This window comes from Misgurnus anguillicaudatus, chromosome 11, assembly GCF_027580225.2.
Source record: "Misgurnus anguillicaudatus chromosome 11, ASM2758022v2, whole genome shotgun sequence".
In the NCBI taxonomy this organism is placed as follows: domain Eukaryota; kingdom Metazoa; phylum Chordata; class Actinopteri; order Cypriniformes; family Cobitidae; genus Misgurnus; species Misgurnus anguillicaudatus.
This window is the reverse complement of record NC_073347.2, coordinates 863,102-880,325: the sequence shown is the minus strand read 5'-3', so window position 1 is coordinate 880,325 and position 17,224 is coordinate 863,102. Positions and strand designations below refer to the sequence as shown.

At 38.3% G+C, this 17,224-nt stretch overlaps 1 protein-coding gene across 4 annotated transcripts in view; it reads left to right on the top strand.

Moving 5' to 3' along the window:
• arfgef3 (ARFGEF family member 3) overlaps positions 1-16,587 on the top strand; it is a 116,321-nt gene extending 99,734 nt beyond the window's left edge. For 2 of the 4 annotated variants that reach the window (XM_073872787.1, XM_073872788.1), the window contains exons 33-36: positions 3,948-3,956; positions 5,096-5,435; positions 7,543-8,427; positions 11,254-16,587. In XM_073872787.1, the coding sequence (XP_073728888.1) occupies positions 3,948-3,956; positions 5,096-5,435; positions 7,543-8,427; positions 11,254-11,445 (1,426 nt within the window). In that variant the 3' untranslated portion in view covers positions 11,446-16,587. The remainder of the gene's footprint in view (positions 1-3,947; positions 3,957-5,095; positions 5,436-7,542; positions 8,428-11,253) is intronic. The other 2 variants (XM_073872789.1, XM_073872790.1) reach the window with 1 other exon arrangement.
• Positions 16,588-17,224: the final 637 nt, after the last annotated feature.

Sequence of the window (17,224 nt, the reverse complement as noted above, 5' to 3'; positions counted from 1 at the left end):
CATTTTAACAGTTACTACAGACAATTTTTTATGACCACCTAGTTTGTTGCTAAAAAACATTATTTTGTGTATTTGGTATAATACAATGTGTTTGCATGGTTTATTGTAGTAATAAAATTAGAAGAAAGACAATGCAAAAAAACCCACATAAACAATTTCAAACACACAAGGCACAGTGTTACCAGTCGCTACAAGAGCAGCGCCCCCAAGAGCAGTGTTTTTTATGGTTCAAAAAACACATTATTTTCCACATATCGTACATTTTGCTTGCTCCAGATATCTCTGCCTTTCTCAAACGCTCTGATTTTGTACAAAGCTTATCGATCTGAAAAGTGCTGTGTCCCCGATTGGCCAGCTTACCAGTACATTGTGATTGGCCTGAATACCTCTGATGTCAGATGGAAATGTGACACTCCATACCATGTTTGGAAGATTAGCTCACATATGCTGACAGGAGTCAATATCGTCTTTACTACCTTATCAATACGAGACGAATCTGATCCAGAAAATGCAGATGACCAAGTTGATCGATCAATTTGCCAGCGCGGCTGGAGCAGGACGTAAGGTAAAGATACTAAAACATTAAAACCATAACTGCATTTGTGATCGTATAAACAACAAACAACAAGTGGGCGAGAATTACGATAATGACCGTCGTGTCCACACCAACAGGCCCAGGAAGTAAACAGTTGCCTACAATCCGTGTGTTTGTTATAGTCCAAGAAAATAGATTTACGTTGGAAACGATAACTCGCGCCATTGTTTACTTTGAGATTTGCATATCGTTAACATGTACTAATACACACTTACACACCAAAGGAAATTAATCAAATCTTGAATCAGATAATGAATATATATGAATATATATGAATAGCTCAAATGCAAAACCCCCTGAGTGCATCTAACATGTTTTCTTGTAAATGAGCACTTTTTCATCAGACTCTTAGTGGATTCTGCCAACAAACCTATATTTCTGAATGACCTGATTAAGCGGATCTAAAGCGAAGGTATTTGAGGCTTTTGCATCTGAGCTCCTCATATTTTTACAACAATTATTGGTCTTTGTTAAAGCTATTGTTAACTAGTAGATACACAATTAGAATGTTTCCTTACTTTATTATGATTCACAATTGCAAGTGATAATAATAATTTAAAAAAAAAAAACGTATATCTTTAAAACAAATCATGTTATAGTTCGACAGAAAAAGTCAGTCTTTACCTGTTTTTCCACATCTGAAGAATTAATGTAATCAGAATAAGTAATCAATAAAATGTGACATTCCCAGGTGATTGTCATTGAAAACTGTCCAGATTAAATGCCCCACAAAGTCCGACCAAATCGCTGAAATTATAAATCATTATTATAAGCTTCAGGGTTAAGAAGGCAGTTTTAACCACTTTTTGGTAAGGTTTCCTGGACAGTGATTAGCTTAAAGGCGCTCTAAGCGAATTGAAGCGTTTTAGACCATAAAACATTTTTTGTTACATACCGGAAACATCTCCTCACTATCTGCTTGCTGCCTGTCCGCTGATCAAACTGTAAAAAAACGCGATCTCTGTAGACAGCCCAGGCTTCACAAACGGCAATATCAACAAGTGGCCAAACCTAGCAACAAAACAAAGTATTCCAGCCAATAAACGACAAAAAGGATTTGGGGGTGGGGGTTGGGCGCGTTCATGAAAGCACGGAAGGGAGGGGGAGGGGGAGGAGTTAGCTACGCTTCAAACGTCAACAATAACTAACGTCTCGCAGATTCGCTTAGAGAGCCTTTAAGACAGGACTAGGCCTTAGTTTAATTAGGAAATATAACTAGTTTTAACAAATGTGCTTTACTAAAAACATTACTTGTGTGCATTTTGAGGCAAAACAAAGGGCACTGATGAACAGATGAAGATATGTCAGTGCAAGTTGTTTTTAGTTTGGACAACTCTTACATTTATTTTAGTCTAGGACTAGTCTAAGATACCCGAAAAACCCTCAAGGGGATCGCACACCGGCCACGCAGCTCAGCCCGCACCGTGTCGCGCCTTGGAGAACTCGGAGGTATTGTAAACCGGAAGTGCACATTAAATAGCGCGAGCTTCGTCAGATAGCGTCTACTTCAAAATGCAAAATATACAGCAGTTAGCAGCTAATGTTAATCCTTAATGATTTGGGACAAATATGATGTTATTTAATGTTAAACTATGTGAGTAGCACTGTGTGGCGCGACAGGGATTTGAACAACTTCCTGAGTCACAGCTGGGCGGCGTGAACAGGCGCCACCTGGCGGCGCCGGTGTGCGTATACTCATAGAAAGCAATGTGTTCGATTTTTTTAGAGCGGCGCAGCGCTGAGCTGGGCAGCCGGTGTGCGATCCCCTTCAGTGTGATTGAGATGCAGAAACAATGCCGTAAGGGTCGTGTCATAGGGAGGACCATGTGTTCAGATCTTTAAAACGAGGGGTTTACATGCAGATTAAGGGCCAATCCCATTTCTCTGTCTTACCCCTTCCCCTTACCCCTACCCCTTAGTTTTGCACGTTCACGTGAGAGTAAGGGCTATCCCAATTCTCGTTTTGATCAAGGGGTAGGGCTAAGGGCAAGTGGTAGATACCCCTTAAAACCAAGAATTTCCGCGAGCTTACTTGAAACCAAGGGGTACCCAGAATACACTGCGCAACCGGCAAAAATGGCGGCCAGAGCGTCCAGAGAGTCCCATAAATGTAAGTATTTTCGGCTTAATAATTAATTTAAAAATTACTAACGTCTTGTTTTGTGCTCTACACAGTCCTGTTCATATATATTTGAATTATGTTCTTAATTTAAATGTTTTAAAATTTCGCTAGTTTGCTACGCTAACGTTACGTTGCTGATTTGCACAACATTTCCGTATTTGCTGATTTGCACAACATTCCCGTATTTCTCTAACTAGCCATGAATGGACTGCATGCTTGTCTACAGTTTTAACTAAATTCCATTAACGTTAGCAGCGAATTTCGTTTGATATCAGTGCATAACACTACTTGCTTTGGAGACATCGGTACGTGCTTTACGTATACCGTCCTGTATCACACAGGGACGCCAGAAGAAACTCGGCGGCTGATTAACTGATGACGTAACCGTAAATTTTAAGCGGTGTCTCATTTCATAGGGGTATGTTTTCACCCCTAGCGCTTAACACTTGGTTTTGAGGGACAAGGGCTAGGGGTAAGACGAAGTGGTAGGGGAAGGGGAAGGGGTAAGACAGAGAAATGGGATTGGCCCTAACATTCACAACGAGAAATGTCTGCACATCTGGACTAAAACAGATATCAGGTAGCTCGTCACTCTTCACACTGAAGCGGAGATCATTCAGCAACATAAAAGAATAGCACGTTACGCACTCATATAGCTTATAATAAACCAAAATGCAACAAGATATATCGTCCAACTTTTTAAAACTGAAGGGATCTCGTCATATATCAACTCAATAAAGCTGAGATCATTCACCAGCATACTAGTCACGCGCTCCTTTATAGTTTTATCATAAACAAAAATGCAAGCCAGTGGTTTCTGGAGAGAGAAATAATGGATAGTAAGCAAACTTCAGACGATGCAGTGAAAAAAACTACCAAGTGGAGGACTTCACGTTACACATCTTTCTAGGATATTTACGGTGTGCATTTCCTGTGTATTTTCTATAATGTCTGTGTGAAAAGGGCTTTGGTATATTTTATAGATATATATACTGATATATTTTAAGATGTGTCGGTGTAGTTTCAGTTAAGACAGATCAAACATGCATTTGAGTCTGGGACTACAGTTAAACCCTGCCTGGGAAACCATCCTATTATACCATTAAAAGTACCATTATATAAAAAGTAGGTATTTAGATTTTAATTAAAATGTTTTTCAATACATAATCAATTAAGAATAATTTGAGGTTTTTCTTCTCTTGTTCTTCTATTGTTTCGCTTGCTTGGCAGAAAAATTGGGTAAGGCCACTGCAAACACAAATTGCATGCTGTGCTGTTCATCTTCAGTTATTTCATGATTTAAGTTAACATCAAGTGAACTTTTGATTTCTATAGAAAAGGAAAGTACAAAAGATGAAATTGTATTTCTTTATTCATGAATGCGCGCGACATACAACAACAATTGCAAAGAATATCTTTGAATGTATTATATAAGCCTTAAAGGGATACTCCAGCTAAATATCCAAATTACCCCATGATTACTTACCCTTAAGCAATCCAAGATGCATATGTCCATCATCTTTTAGATGAACATATTTTGAGTTATTTTAGTAAATGTTATTGTGTAAAAAAATCATATTTTCATAAACTTTATAAACTATAAAAACTAGCTTCTGCTAAAGATGCCATCTTGGACCTATGCGACTCACACAAGAGTTTTAGCCTAGTGAGCGCTCATTGTCCTGGGTACATTGTGTAGTGACTCTCGTGAGTTGCATGAGTCAAAGATGGGTCATTACCGTAAGCTATTTTTTTCATTTTTTATAAAGTTTATTAACCCATTGGTGCCGCGTGGATTGCCTCTGTGAAGGATGGATGCACTTTTTTGGTCATCAAAGTCAGTTGTTGTCCCTGTTTTATTCCATTGTAAGCTTGAAAAATCAAAGATATTTGCTAAAATAACTCCAAATGTGTTTGTCTGAAAGATAATGGACATACAGTACTGTGTAAAAGTCTTAGGCCACCATGCCAGAATTAGATTTGTTGTTTTTGCAATGTTATAGTGATCACATATGATTGTTTCTCAGTCTCTTTAATAGAATACATTCAGAAAATACAGGAAATGTGTATATAGTATTTAAAACCGTATTAAAATGTAAATGGATGTGTCAAGTTAAACTACATTTGAGCAATAGCAGAAAACATCTTGTAGAGTAGATTTCTTCAAAATGTGTAGAATGCTCACCCAACTGTTTATACTATTCACCAAGCTTAGGACTGTCAGAGAGACATGTGTGAATTATCACAGCACCTTCTTTGATATCTGTCAAGTAGTAGGATGTTTCATGCATGATCAAAAGACTTTTACAGCATTTTTATCCACCTCTGTTCCTGTCACACATGAAAAATATGCTAGTTCTAATGAATGTTCTGTGTAGGATTCCCTTCAGGACTCTTGTGGTAAGTTTGCTCTCCCACCAAGTACTGCTGCAGAACCTCTATGATGTCCTCTTGGAGGAGTTTGTGAAAGGTTCTGGGAGCTCTGATGGTCAGGGCAGAGTCACACCAATGTTGGAGCCAAAACCAGCCGGTTTTCTTCGATACATCTCAATGCAAAACCTGGCCATCATCTTTGACCTGCTGCTCGATTCCTACCGAACAGCACGGGAGTTTGACACTCGTCCAGGCCTCAAGTATCTGCTCATGAAAGTGTCAGGAGTCTGTGGAGCTGCTAACTTATACCGCCAGTCTGCTATGAGCTTCAATATCTATTTTCAGGTACATTTTCTGTCTTTCTAGTTATCTCTTACATGCATTTGATAATTCTGTGAAATCATATTTTAGTTAAACAAAATCATGGTTGAATGTTAGGAAATATCTATATCTAATCAAAATTAGCCAGAAACTTACTTCATAAACTAAGCTTTGCTACACTTGCAAGTTCTACATTTTTAAATGATTGTGTCTCGGCCAAATACTCTCCTATCCTAACAAACCATACATCAATAGAAATTCTAAAACTAAATGAAGTATTAAGCTTAAATAAATCAGCTTATTTATTTACCTTTTGGATTATGTATAAATCTCAATTTCAAATAATTTACCCTTGGTTTCGTGATCCAGGGTCACATATATTTTATAACTTATAAATATATACACCTTTGATGGCATGCAAGCCATATGGCCATACAGCTGTATCTTCACAAAACTAAAGCGTATCTTCATGAAACTAGCTAGATGTAATCACAATCATGACCTGAGGATGCATGCACCCACGGTTTCATCATAGAGCCACCTTATGGCCTCGAGATATGATTTTTTTTTACTTTTGCTTAAAGTCGACATCAAACGGAAGTAGCGAGTGTCTCCCCGTGGTGACATATATTCCTGAGTGAAACGGCTTCTGAACCTTGAGCTTGAATTCATCCATCGAGAACTGATTGGATCATTTGAAACTGGTTTATGTTTCCTAATTCCTAATTGCCTAGATTGTTTCGAGGAGGGGAGGAGATTTGCGTTTTTGAATATGTATTATTTTATGTTATCTGTCGATTTTTCTATGCTTTTCCCTGCTTCTATCAATGTAAAGCTGCTTTGAAACAATTACCAATAAATCAAATTGAATTGAATTGAATTATCTTTTAAAACCATAACGAAGCACTCAGATAAGTAATTTGAAAAAAAAACCCCACAATATTCCAAAACAAATTAAAACAATTATATTTCAGCTTCATTGCAACTTTTAAACTACTGTGCAAACTTAGATCTAAAATCATGAGTCATCATGGATAATTGCTTTTGAGGCTTGGAAATGCCAATTCACTCCCTGGTAACTCAAAAGAGTACCCATTTAGCAACTCCTATATCTCTGCATCAGAACATTGTAGAGACACAGGGGCCGGGATTGTTTTACTTGTTGCTTGGAGTTTAATTATTGTCGGATGTCAATTCACTCCTTCGCAAACAAACAGAGTACCCTAGCAATGTTTAGCAATAGTTATATCTCTGTGTCAGAACATTGTAGAGGCACATGAATGTCTTATTTTACTCTTGGCTTTGAGCATATTCATTGATGGATGCCATTTCACTCCCTACCAACCAGCAAGAATAACAGTTTAATCACGCACATCCATGTCAAATATGGGTGCAGTATCGAATATATAGTACAAGAAACAAAGAACAGATCCGCACACTGAGGAGCTCTCATTTACATGATTTATTAAGTGACGTTTTGGGTCTTTTACAGCCCTTCGTTAGTCTGAGGAAGGGTCGTAAAAGACCCGAAACGTCACTTGATAAATCGTGTAAGTGGGATCTCCTCGATGTGCGAATCTGTTCTGTCACTCCTTAGCAACAGAGTACCCTAGCAAACATTTTGAAAAAAACCTATATCTCTTAAACAGAATGTCGTAGGGAGACTTGTGTGTGTTTGTTTTACTTGTGGCTTGAGATATAATCATTGTTGAATGCCAAGCCACTCTCTAGCAAACCAATGAGAATACCCTAGCAACTGTTTAGCAAGAACTATACTGTATCTCTGCATCGGAACATCATAGAGACATGAGGGTCAGAATCATTCCCTGGGGATTATCCATCTGTGCTGTTGTTGGGCTTGACTCCACATTTGCTGCTTGCACTGATAATAAACCTACCTGATATTCATGAGGAAGCCAGAAAGGGATGTGATATACACTGTAGCAGTGTTTACATGGGGCAAACTCCACCCCTACAAATAAATATTTTCTCAAATAGTAATCAACTGTATGCAAATACACGGTCTATAAAAGATTTATTTAACCTGAAACATTGTGTTAACAACTGTTAGTTTATGCCTAACATATTTGACAAAGACAAACATTTTTTTTTTATGCTTTTCCACATTTAGGCTTTGCTGTGTGCCATGCTGACCAACCAAGAGAACATCACTGTAGAGCAGGTAAAGAAGATCCTGGGTGAAGAAGAAGAGGGTGGCTCTGACTCTTCACAGCAGTGTTCCTCTGAGGATGAAGATATCTTTGAGGAGATGGCACAGGTGAGTCCCCCACGTGCACGTGAGAAACGCCCGTGGCACACCCCCATCCCATCTCTCAGCACGCAACCCATCAGCAGCGTGGACTGGGCCTGGCTGGTTAAACGCCTGCACAAGCTCTGCATGGACCTGTGCAACAACTACATCCAGATGCACTTGGACTTGGAGAGCACCATCGGAGAGCAGCCTACCCACAGGGTCGACCCACTTTTCTTCTTGCCCCTTTTTAATTCTGAGACCTCCACACCCTCTACCGGGGGCCTTTCAGGCCATGGGACGCCCTCAGAGGACAGATTTCGCCTCCATCTGGATGAGACTCCTTCTGAGGAGGTACATACCTCTAGTGGGCTGGGTGCAAGTGTCCCCCAGCTAAGAGGGGAAAGAAGGGAAACAGGACGTAGAAAGGAATGGTGGGAAAGTGCCGGAAATAAGTTGTATACCATCGCCACAGACAAGACCATCACCAAACTAATGATAGAGTACAAAAAACGCAAGCAGCAGCACAGCCATGCCACATTTGGCAAAGATGTGAATTTGGGAGAAAAGAGAGCAGAGACGGTGACCCCGCGGGGCCCAGACTCCCCAGGGCCTCTGAGGCCCCAGCAGTTGATGGAGCAGGGACCGATGCGTCACTCCTTTAGCGCAGGGCCTGAGCTGCTGCGGCAGGAGAAAAGACCTCGCTCTGGGTCCACAGCCAGTTCCCACAACATCTCACTCAGAGATTCGGAGGCACAGATACAGGTAGGCCTATAGGAAGACTTGGAATATAGTGTGAGTAGCACACTGTAAAAGGAATACACCAGACAAGACATTTTACTATTGTGAGGTAGGGCTAGTTTCATGCAAGCTTCCTCTCTTGTGACTCACAAATCTGAGAGCAATACCACCCCATCCAGAACACCCAAGCAACCACAAAGCAAAAACATATATTGTAATAATACAATAACAACACAGACTACCCTAACATTATTTAGCGAGTTTTGCACAGGCTAACCCCACTGGCATTTTTCATTTATTTTTTAACTACCATTCAAAAGTTTAGAAACACTTGTTCTTAATATTTTTCCACATTTTGGAATAAAAGTAATTCATCAAAACTACAGGATAACACAAATTTTACTATAGGAGCTGTTGTGACTGAGACATCCAAAACAATGTTATTTTCCAACATCTTAAAAATAGCCACCCTTTTCTTAGATGCTTTTTAAACAGAAAAGGAGTACACATCTGCTCTGTACTCATATTGGCTGCTTCTACTTTATTATTTGGTTGTCACTCATTTCAAAGTCCCTTGAAATCAAAATTCATTATTTTTCCTTTCAGTATAAATACGTTAGGCCTAAGAATATATAAACAGGTATGGTCTAATAGCTGACAAAATTCACATACAGACCCATAAAAGCATTCAAAACGTGGATAAAAGGCGTGCTAAAAACGGCCTTTTCGTCCAATCAAATGCTCTAGATGCTGATTGGGAATGGCACAAGGCATGTGTGAACACGACAATCATACCCGAATCCGCACCAAAACAACCGGCCTGATTGCAAACTAACTCTGCAGTAGGCATGGGCCGGAAACCGGTTTCAAAGTATACCGAGGTTTTAAAGACTCAAGGTTTCAAAAACACTACAATTTTCTGTGATACCATTTCCAAGGTTATTAGCTGCTTTTACACAAAAATAATTTAATTATGTCATGTAATTGATTTGATGTTTACATTTAATATATATTAAAGAATATTATAATTCAAGTGCTTTATTTTAACCTGGCATACATGTGTTGCTTAAAAAGTAAAAATGTATTGTGTCCAGTTGAAAAGTTTTTTGTAAACACAGACGTTTGAAAATAACACTGCAACACCATGAAACCGTGGTATTTTTGCTTAAAGGAACACGCCCACATTTTGGGAATTTAGCTTATTCACCGTATCCCCCAGAGTTAGATAAGTCCATACATACCTCTCTCATCTCCGTGCGTGCTGTAACTCTGTCTGACGCAGCCCCCGCTAGCTTAGCTTAGCACAAAGACTGGAAGTGGGTGGCTTTAGCTAGCATACTGCTCCCAATAAGTGACAAAATAACGCGATCATTTTCCTATTTATGTGTTGTGATTTGTATAGTCAAACCGTGTACAAATAACAAGGTGATATGAGACACAGCGATCTTTTAACAGTATACATACTGAGAACTATATTCTCTGAAGACGAAGCACTGCCGCATGGGCGGAGTGATCTGCTCGCAGCACACGAGAAGCCCCTGGTGAGGAGCAGAGAGTTCGGTCAGAATTGTGCAAATCACTCCGCCCATGCGGCAGTGCTTCGTCTTCAGAGAATATAGTTCTCAGTATGTATACTGTTAAAAGATCGCTGTGTCTCATATCACCTTGTTATTTGTACACGGTTTGACTATACAAATCACAACACATAAATAGGAAAATGATCGCGTTATTTTGTCACTTATTGGGAGCAGTATGCTAGCTAAAGCCACCCACTTCCAGTCTTTGTGCTAAGCTAAGCTAGCGGGGGCTGCGTCAGACAGTTACAGCACGCACGGAGATGAGAGAGGTATGTATGGAGTTATCTAACTCTGGGGGATACGGTGAATAAGCTAAATTCCCAAAATGTGGGCGTGTTCCTTTAAGGTTATCATACCCATAAAATCTCAAACCGACCCATGCCTACTCTGCAGTAGGTAGCCGGTAAGAATGTTGTCCCACCTAATTTTTGATTCCTACTCACAATAATGAAGGAATATAACTGCAGTAACCAAAACAGCCACACAATAATCCAGCAAAGCTGCTCTCTGTCAATCCATACAGACAACTTATCTTAGTGGAATCACTGAAAATTAACAGATGCACCAATTAAAGGAGCCTGCTGAAAAAACAATAAAACCATTATAGAAAATTCTAATGGTTTCCATTAAAATACCAATAGGAACCATTAACTTTTACCATTAAAACCACTACACTGTAGTGTGTTTTGGGCCATATTTCATTAGAACCAATAAAATTATCAATTAAACCAATAGAATTTATGTGATGGTGTCTATTGTTTTTTTAGCAGGGGAGAGTTTTGTTGTATTAACAAAGTCTGGTTCGTTTGGAAATATTGCCAAACTGAACCAAGATGAAATTGCCACATTGTAGCCATTTAACCCCAGTTTTGGAACAAAGCAATTGATCTAAAAGTCTAAAAACACCCTTAGACTTTAGACCCTTAGACTTATACTCGATCTTTATAGAACTGCAGTGCTCACAAGCTGTCAAATGCAGCTTTGCTGGACTGTGCCATAAACGGAACGCTACTAGTTACAGCTCTGACTTCCTGTTTCAGTTTAAATGTCATTACCACATTGAATAATAGTGTGTGTTCCAGGCACTTTAAATATAATATTTAATTTTGCTTATAAAGGAATTTAATATGTTGTCACAATTATATTCTGTATACATTTTCTTATTAAGAAGCTTTTTTAAAATTTTTGAACTGTAGAGTATATTCATAAGACTGGTGGTAGTGTTGTTGTTGTTGTTTTTTTAATTCTGTTTATTTACCTTTCTCCTGCTCAGGCATGGACCAACATGGTCCTTACAATCCTAAATCAGATCCAGCTATTACCAGACCCCACGTTCATTGCCCTGCAGCCAGCTGTGTTCCCCTGCATCAGTCAGCTGACCTGTCACGTGAGTGACCTCAGGGTACGGCAGGCAGTACGAGAGTGGCTCGGACGAGTGGGACGTGTTTATGAAATTATTCTGTAATCACAACAGTCTTCTCCCTTCAAGCAAAGCTCATAATGGCTTAACTTTGCTAATGTTTTATTGTAAGGCACAGTGATCTTTGTGTGAAACAAATGTCTTTTGTGAATGTTCTTCAGTATTTATGCTGTCATATTCAGAATCTATATTTTTTGTATACTCCTGAAATGTTACAGGCTTTGAATATACACACGCCAGATATAAAAGTATGCTGTATCGGTTGTTTTTTCTTTCTTTTTTTTGCGGAGGTTGTGTTTTTCTCATACTGTTTATTTCTAACTTAAATCTACCCTGAAGGTTTCAATAAGTTTAATCATTGCAAAATAAAACGTTGATGCACTTTTGGTAATGCATTTAATATCTAAAGCGTAAGAATCTAAATGTTATGTTATGCTGCTAATATCACAATATATTTTATTTGCCCTATTTAAAGTGCATGTAATATTTCATGCAAATTCCATTCAGTTCAGTTCACTCTAAACTAAAACTTAGTAAAAGATGAAAATGCATCCTTTGATACATAAATATCAGGGCCCGTATGTATAAAACAGAAATGCTCAGAAATGCTCTTAAGAATAGTCTTAAGCTATAACTTAAGTGTCAAAAAAATCTTAGTAAGGAGTAGGAGCAGTCTGAGAGTAGGAGACGTTTATAAAGAGGCTGAAAGCAACTTTCAGTAAAGTGCCTGACTTAAGTGCCAAAAACTGAGGACACTAGCCGTTTCTCAATGTCAAGGAAGGATCCTCGGAAGCCAGAATTTTCGAGGATGCTACGTCATCGACGTCCGTCGAAGGACTGTTCCAATGTTGAGGATCCTCGAAATTTCAGCCAAGGACTGAGTCCTTCATTCGAGAAATATCTAATATACAGGAAATGATGCATATGTGTATCCTTCGCGCTCTTCACGCGCTGATATCACTCACAATCCTATGCGCGCAGCACCGAAAGCACACCTTTCAATGACGCAGTGACGTGCACTTGCTAGCCTGTTCCATTTAACGTGTTCTCCGAATGCTTAAGAGGACCCTCGCCTAGCCTCTGAAGGAAGTGACTTGTAAGGACTAGTCCTGCCAAGTAAGTATCCTTGACATTGAGAAATGGCTAATGATTTCAACCTTAAATGGCCGCTCTTAACCTCTGAATCAGCCAATAGAAAGCCGGCAATGTTATACAGTCAAAACAGCATGTGACACCATACATTTATGAATCATGAAGACATTCAAATTATATTAGTATTTAAATATTTAAATTTCAATTTGCTTCACGAAATGTTTTACAATATTACAAATAAGTACATGCATTTATTTACACGATTTTGATGGTTAATGAAATAGACAAACGAAATGCTATTTAAAAAAATAAGATGATGAATTACATAATTTGATTTCACTCACAGGCTGAAAGACTAAAGTTTGCAGTTTGCAAATACTTTGATGATCAAGTTAAGTTGGATTTCTCCACTTAAACACAATTGTAATTTTTGCCATCTTTGTCACTTTTACCTTTGGCTTGCTCACTGCTAACATTGCTAACATTATGTCAGGGTTTTATATGTCAGGGTTTTATACTCTATTAATATCACTTTAAATGGTGTAACTGAAATCTTTTAGATACTTCACATTTTTTATTGTAGATTTTATTTACATTTTATGATATTTTATTTACCTATAACAAACTGCAAAACGTAAAAGCGTCTCTACTTAAAAACTTCAATTGGTAACACCTAATATTTAAAAATTTAATTTTTTCTCTTAAACTGAGAAAATTTAAGTTGAAAAAACATTACATTTTAGGCGTTATCAATAATTTGATCCAACTTTAACTTTTTACAGTTTATATTATTCAAATCTATATACCATTTAAGTATGCTGTCTTGATAATCCTATAAAAATTATTGGTGCTGTGCAAGCACTTGAATAAATTTCATACATCTTATACTGTATATTATATTGTGTAATGTAATATACATTGTATAAAAAACCCTATACTCTTTATATTTCATGTTATATTTATTCTACTGTCTATATACTACTAACATGTATTTATTGTACATTTTCTGCTCTGCAACAATATTTTTTCTATTCAAAAGTGCTTTAGAAATACATTTGAATGAAAGTAATTCTAACGCATTCTTTGTTGTAAAGTGCATAATCCTCCGCCTCTCTGCTGCCCTCTTGTTACTCTTAACTAGGTTAAGAGACCTCTCCAGCTCTCTTAAATAATTTAGGAGCTGAGACCTAGTCTTAACACTTAGGAGGCGTTATAAATCCAACTTATTCTTAAGTCTAGAAATAAGAGTAAAATGTCATCATTCTTAGAATTTTGACACACTTAAGACAAAAAGTTTACTCTGACCGGCTTTATACATACGGGCCCAGATCAAAGATTGTTTTGCTTTGATCCAATTTGAGCTTCAATTCTATGTCATCAACCTGTGTTTTTTATAAATCTGCAATCATTGGAATTCAGTAATCCTTGAGAAGAAAGCTTACTGATCTGCAAATGCTGCACAGCCTTAAAAATCACTTAAATTTTCTATTCATCCAAATGTCTTTCTTATGTCTGCCTATAAATCAGACACTGTGTGCCCTGGGCTCTGCAACCCACAATCTAATGGAAATATGTGGTTCATACTTGAATAGAATGCAAACTTTAAATAAAGTCTGAAAAAGAGGTTAGATTTCTAACTAGAGAATATTTGCAGTCTCTTTTTACATTTTTGTACATATCTAGTTTTATGGCTTTTATGCAAATATATTTTCTGCAAAATTATTTATTGCTCCTGAGAACGTCCGGGTTACGCATGTAACACTCGTTCCCTGGAGGAAGGGAACGGAGACGTAGCGTTGTGACCGACGAATTTGGAACTCGCTTAGAGAGACCAATTCGAGAACCTACCAAAAAACATTTATTGTGACGTTTTGGCACTAACGGCGTTATGCGTTATATAATGGTGGTGCATTCACCATCTCCTGAAGAGTCCCAGGTCTCAGGTCCTTTTACCTCCACGTTTGGCAGGCGGGACATTTTGCTGATGGCTGGTTTCCTTGCACTGCCGAAATGTAGTCCGAGGTGGGGGAACAGACTGTGGAGCCAATGTAGCAGCTTTTTTCTGTCGGGGCATGATCTGAGTGATCGACTCAGTCTGCTTCTGGGCGGCTGAAAACTGTTGGGCGAAGCTCTCTGCCTACTTGCCGAAGAGGCCGGCCTGGGAAACCGGAGCATTCAGGAACTTGTTCTTGTCAAAGTCCTTCATGTTGGTCAGAAATGGCATTCGTTGACCACCAGAGTTGACATTGCATGACCGACTGCCTGTTCGGTGACCTTGGTCTCACAACGCACCAGGTTGGTGGCCACATGTAATTCCAAGAAGCCAGCTGTGTCGTTCCCTCCCTCATGCAGATCCCTCAAAACCTTAGCCTGATGGACCTCAGCGTGCACAAGGCCCAGGCACGAGAGTCAGAGATCTGACCATCCTTGGGACCCATGTACTTGCCGCATCCAGAACAGCACAGACGAAATGACATCTCTCGCCGTGACACGAGAGAATGGGTGTCTTGACAAAGACACAAATGCTACTGGTGCTGCTTTTTTAGAGAAATCGTTCTCATAAGGTAAGGGAAGGTAAACTTTTATTGTCCCACGTGTGGAAATTTGTCTTGGGCAATCACCCATGCTGCAGCCGTACAATACTGTGCGTGATTTAGACAAATACAATTCACAAATACACAGAATATTAAATAAGTAAAATTATGTATCATTAGTATGTATCATTCTTATCAGCTTTAATCTCGACTGCACATGTATTTTTTCCAAACCATACTGTGATACAGTATTTGATTAAACTTTCAATTACTGCTTGGTAAAATATTTTAAAAAGTAATTAACCTCATGAACTCTCAGACAACGGAAAAAATGCAATCTTTCTTGTATCTTACTACAGAGATTATCTACATGGATATTCCTTGTTAGTGAGTCATCAAAAAAGACCCCAAGGTATTTATATGATGAGACCTGTGTTACATGTTGATTGTGGATGTGATCACTCACTCCTCTAGGATCAAACACCATAGTTGCTTAGTTGTGAGCACACAGGGGAGAGGCAATGAACACACTCAAACTCAGGTTTTAAATAAATCAAAAGAAAGAGATGGAAACCACGAGTGTCTGCTTTGGTGCTGTCTGTCCAACCAAGGTCAGCAAACCGGTGTACTCCAAGCAGGATAGGAGAGCTTCTCAAAAGCAGATTACTACTGGCTTTCGAGGCTATAAAAACTGATTTGGTAACTGCACCTGCCTCTTGTTAAATACTTGCGCAGTGGGGCGGTGCCAGCAGATGCAAATACCTGAATGCCAACGTCATTGGCACTTTGGTAGCTTCTCGAAGAAGATTGGTCTCTCTAAGCGAGTTCCCAATTCGACGATCACGACGTGACATTGTAGTGACCAACTGAAAGGGAACTGCAGTTGCTCGAAAAACATGTTATGTCTTTAGTCATATGCGTGTGTTATTTATGTCTGTCTTGTGTATATTTATGTGTGGATATGCATTTCATGTATTTATTTTATGATCCAGTTTAGTTTTTTGAGAAATATGCTTGCAAACACAAATATCACCAAACATGTTATTTCAAATGACACTATGCTGTGTAATTTATGTGCAATGTGCACCACAGAATGGGACCCACATAACAGATATTCAATTGCACACAGCCTGTGTTACATAAGCAGAATGCATCATCATTTAAGCTCAGATATTTGTTTATTTCAGCTGCTTGGCATGAAGTACAGGAAATTTGACAGTACATTCAAATGGACCAAAGACAAAGTTATGTTTGGGTTATATAGCGAGAGTGTTCTTTAACAATGAATGATGAATTCTTCATTTTAAACCCAAAATGTTATTTTAAAACAAACTATTATGTACCACTGGCTTTATGTATAAGACACTACTCATATTTCTTTTAAGTATAAGAGGATGGAACTTCTAATATGCAAGTCTGGGTAGTACTTCATTACATGCTATTTATCATTAGACTTCTATCAACCAACTGCAGTACATGTGCATTTTGCCTAATGTATTCTAAAGTGTTTCTTAGATGATCATTTATGTTGTAAGTGTTGTACAATAAACAAGCAAAGCTATCTGTTGTGTATTGGTCTTTTTGGCAAGAGTGGCTGGACTAATTAGCTGTCCAAGCACAGAGAGTAATTGTAAGGATTTTCTTAATAGGGCCCGGGCATCTAGGGGCAAGCTGGAGGTGCCTTTCCAAAGTCCCAGAAAACTCTGGAGTAGTATGGACACCAGGTTACAGTATGTCACAAAAGTGAGTACAACGAAATGAAATTTGGATATAGATTAGAGCAGTCAATGCACTGCTCAGTTTAATTAAAATAATTGAAGTTAAAAATGTTTAAATATTATGTGTTATCAATTGAAATACGTTTTTTTTTTAGTAGAGCCGCTTTTATGTTTTACAGTTTATGACAGTTAAATAAAATACCATAAAATGAACAATAACATTATTAACCAAAAAAAAATTGTGAAGTATACAAGATAGCACTCACACCATTACATGAAAAGTGATATTAATATAATATAAAACCCTGACTCAAAACATGTTACAGTAGCAATGTTAGCAGTGAGCAAGACAAAGGCGACAGTGACAAAGATGGCAAAAATTACAATGGTGTTTAAGTGGAGTAAATCAATTGCGAGAAATCCAACTTAACTTGATCATCTTGTTTGGGACTGATCATCAAAGGATTTTTTTTATCTAAA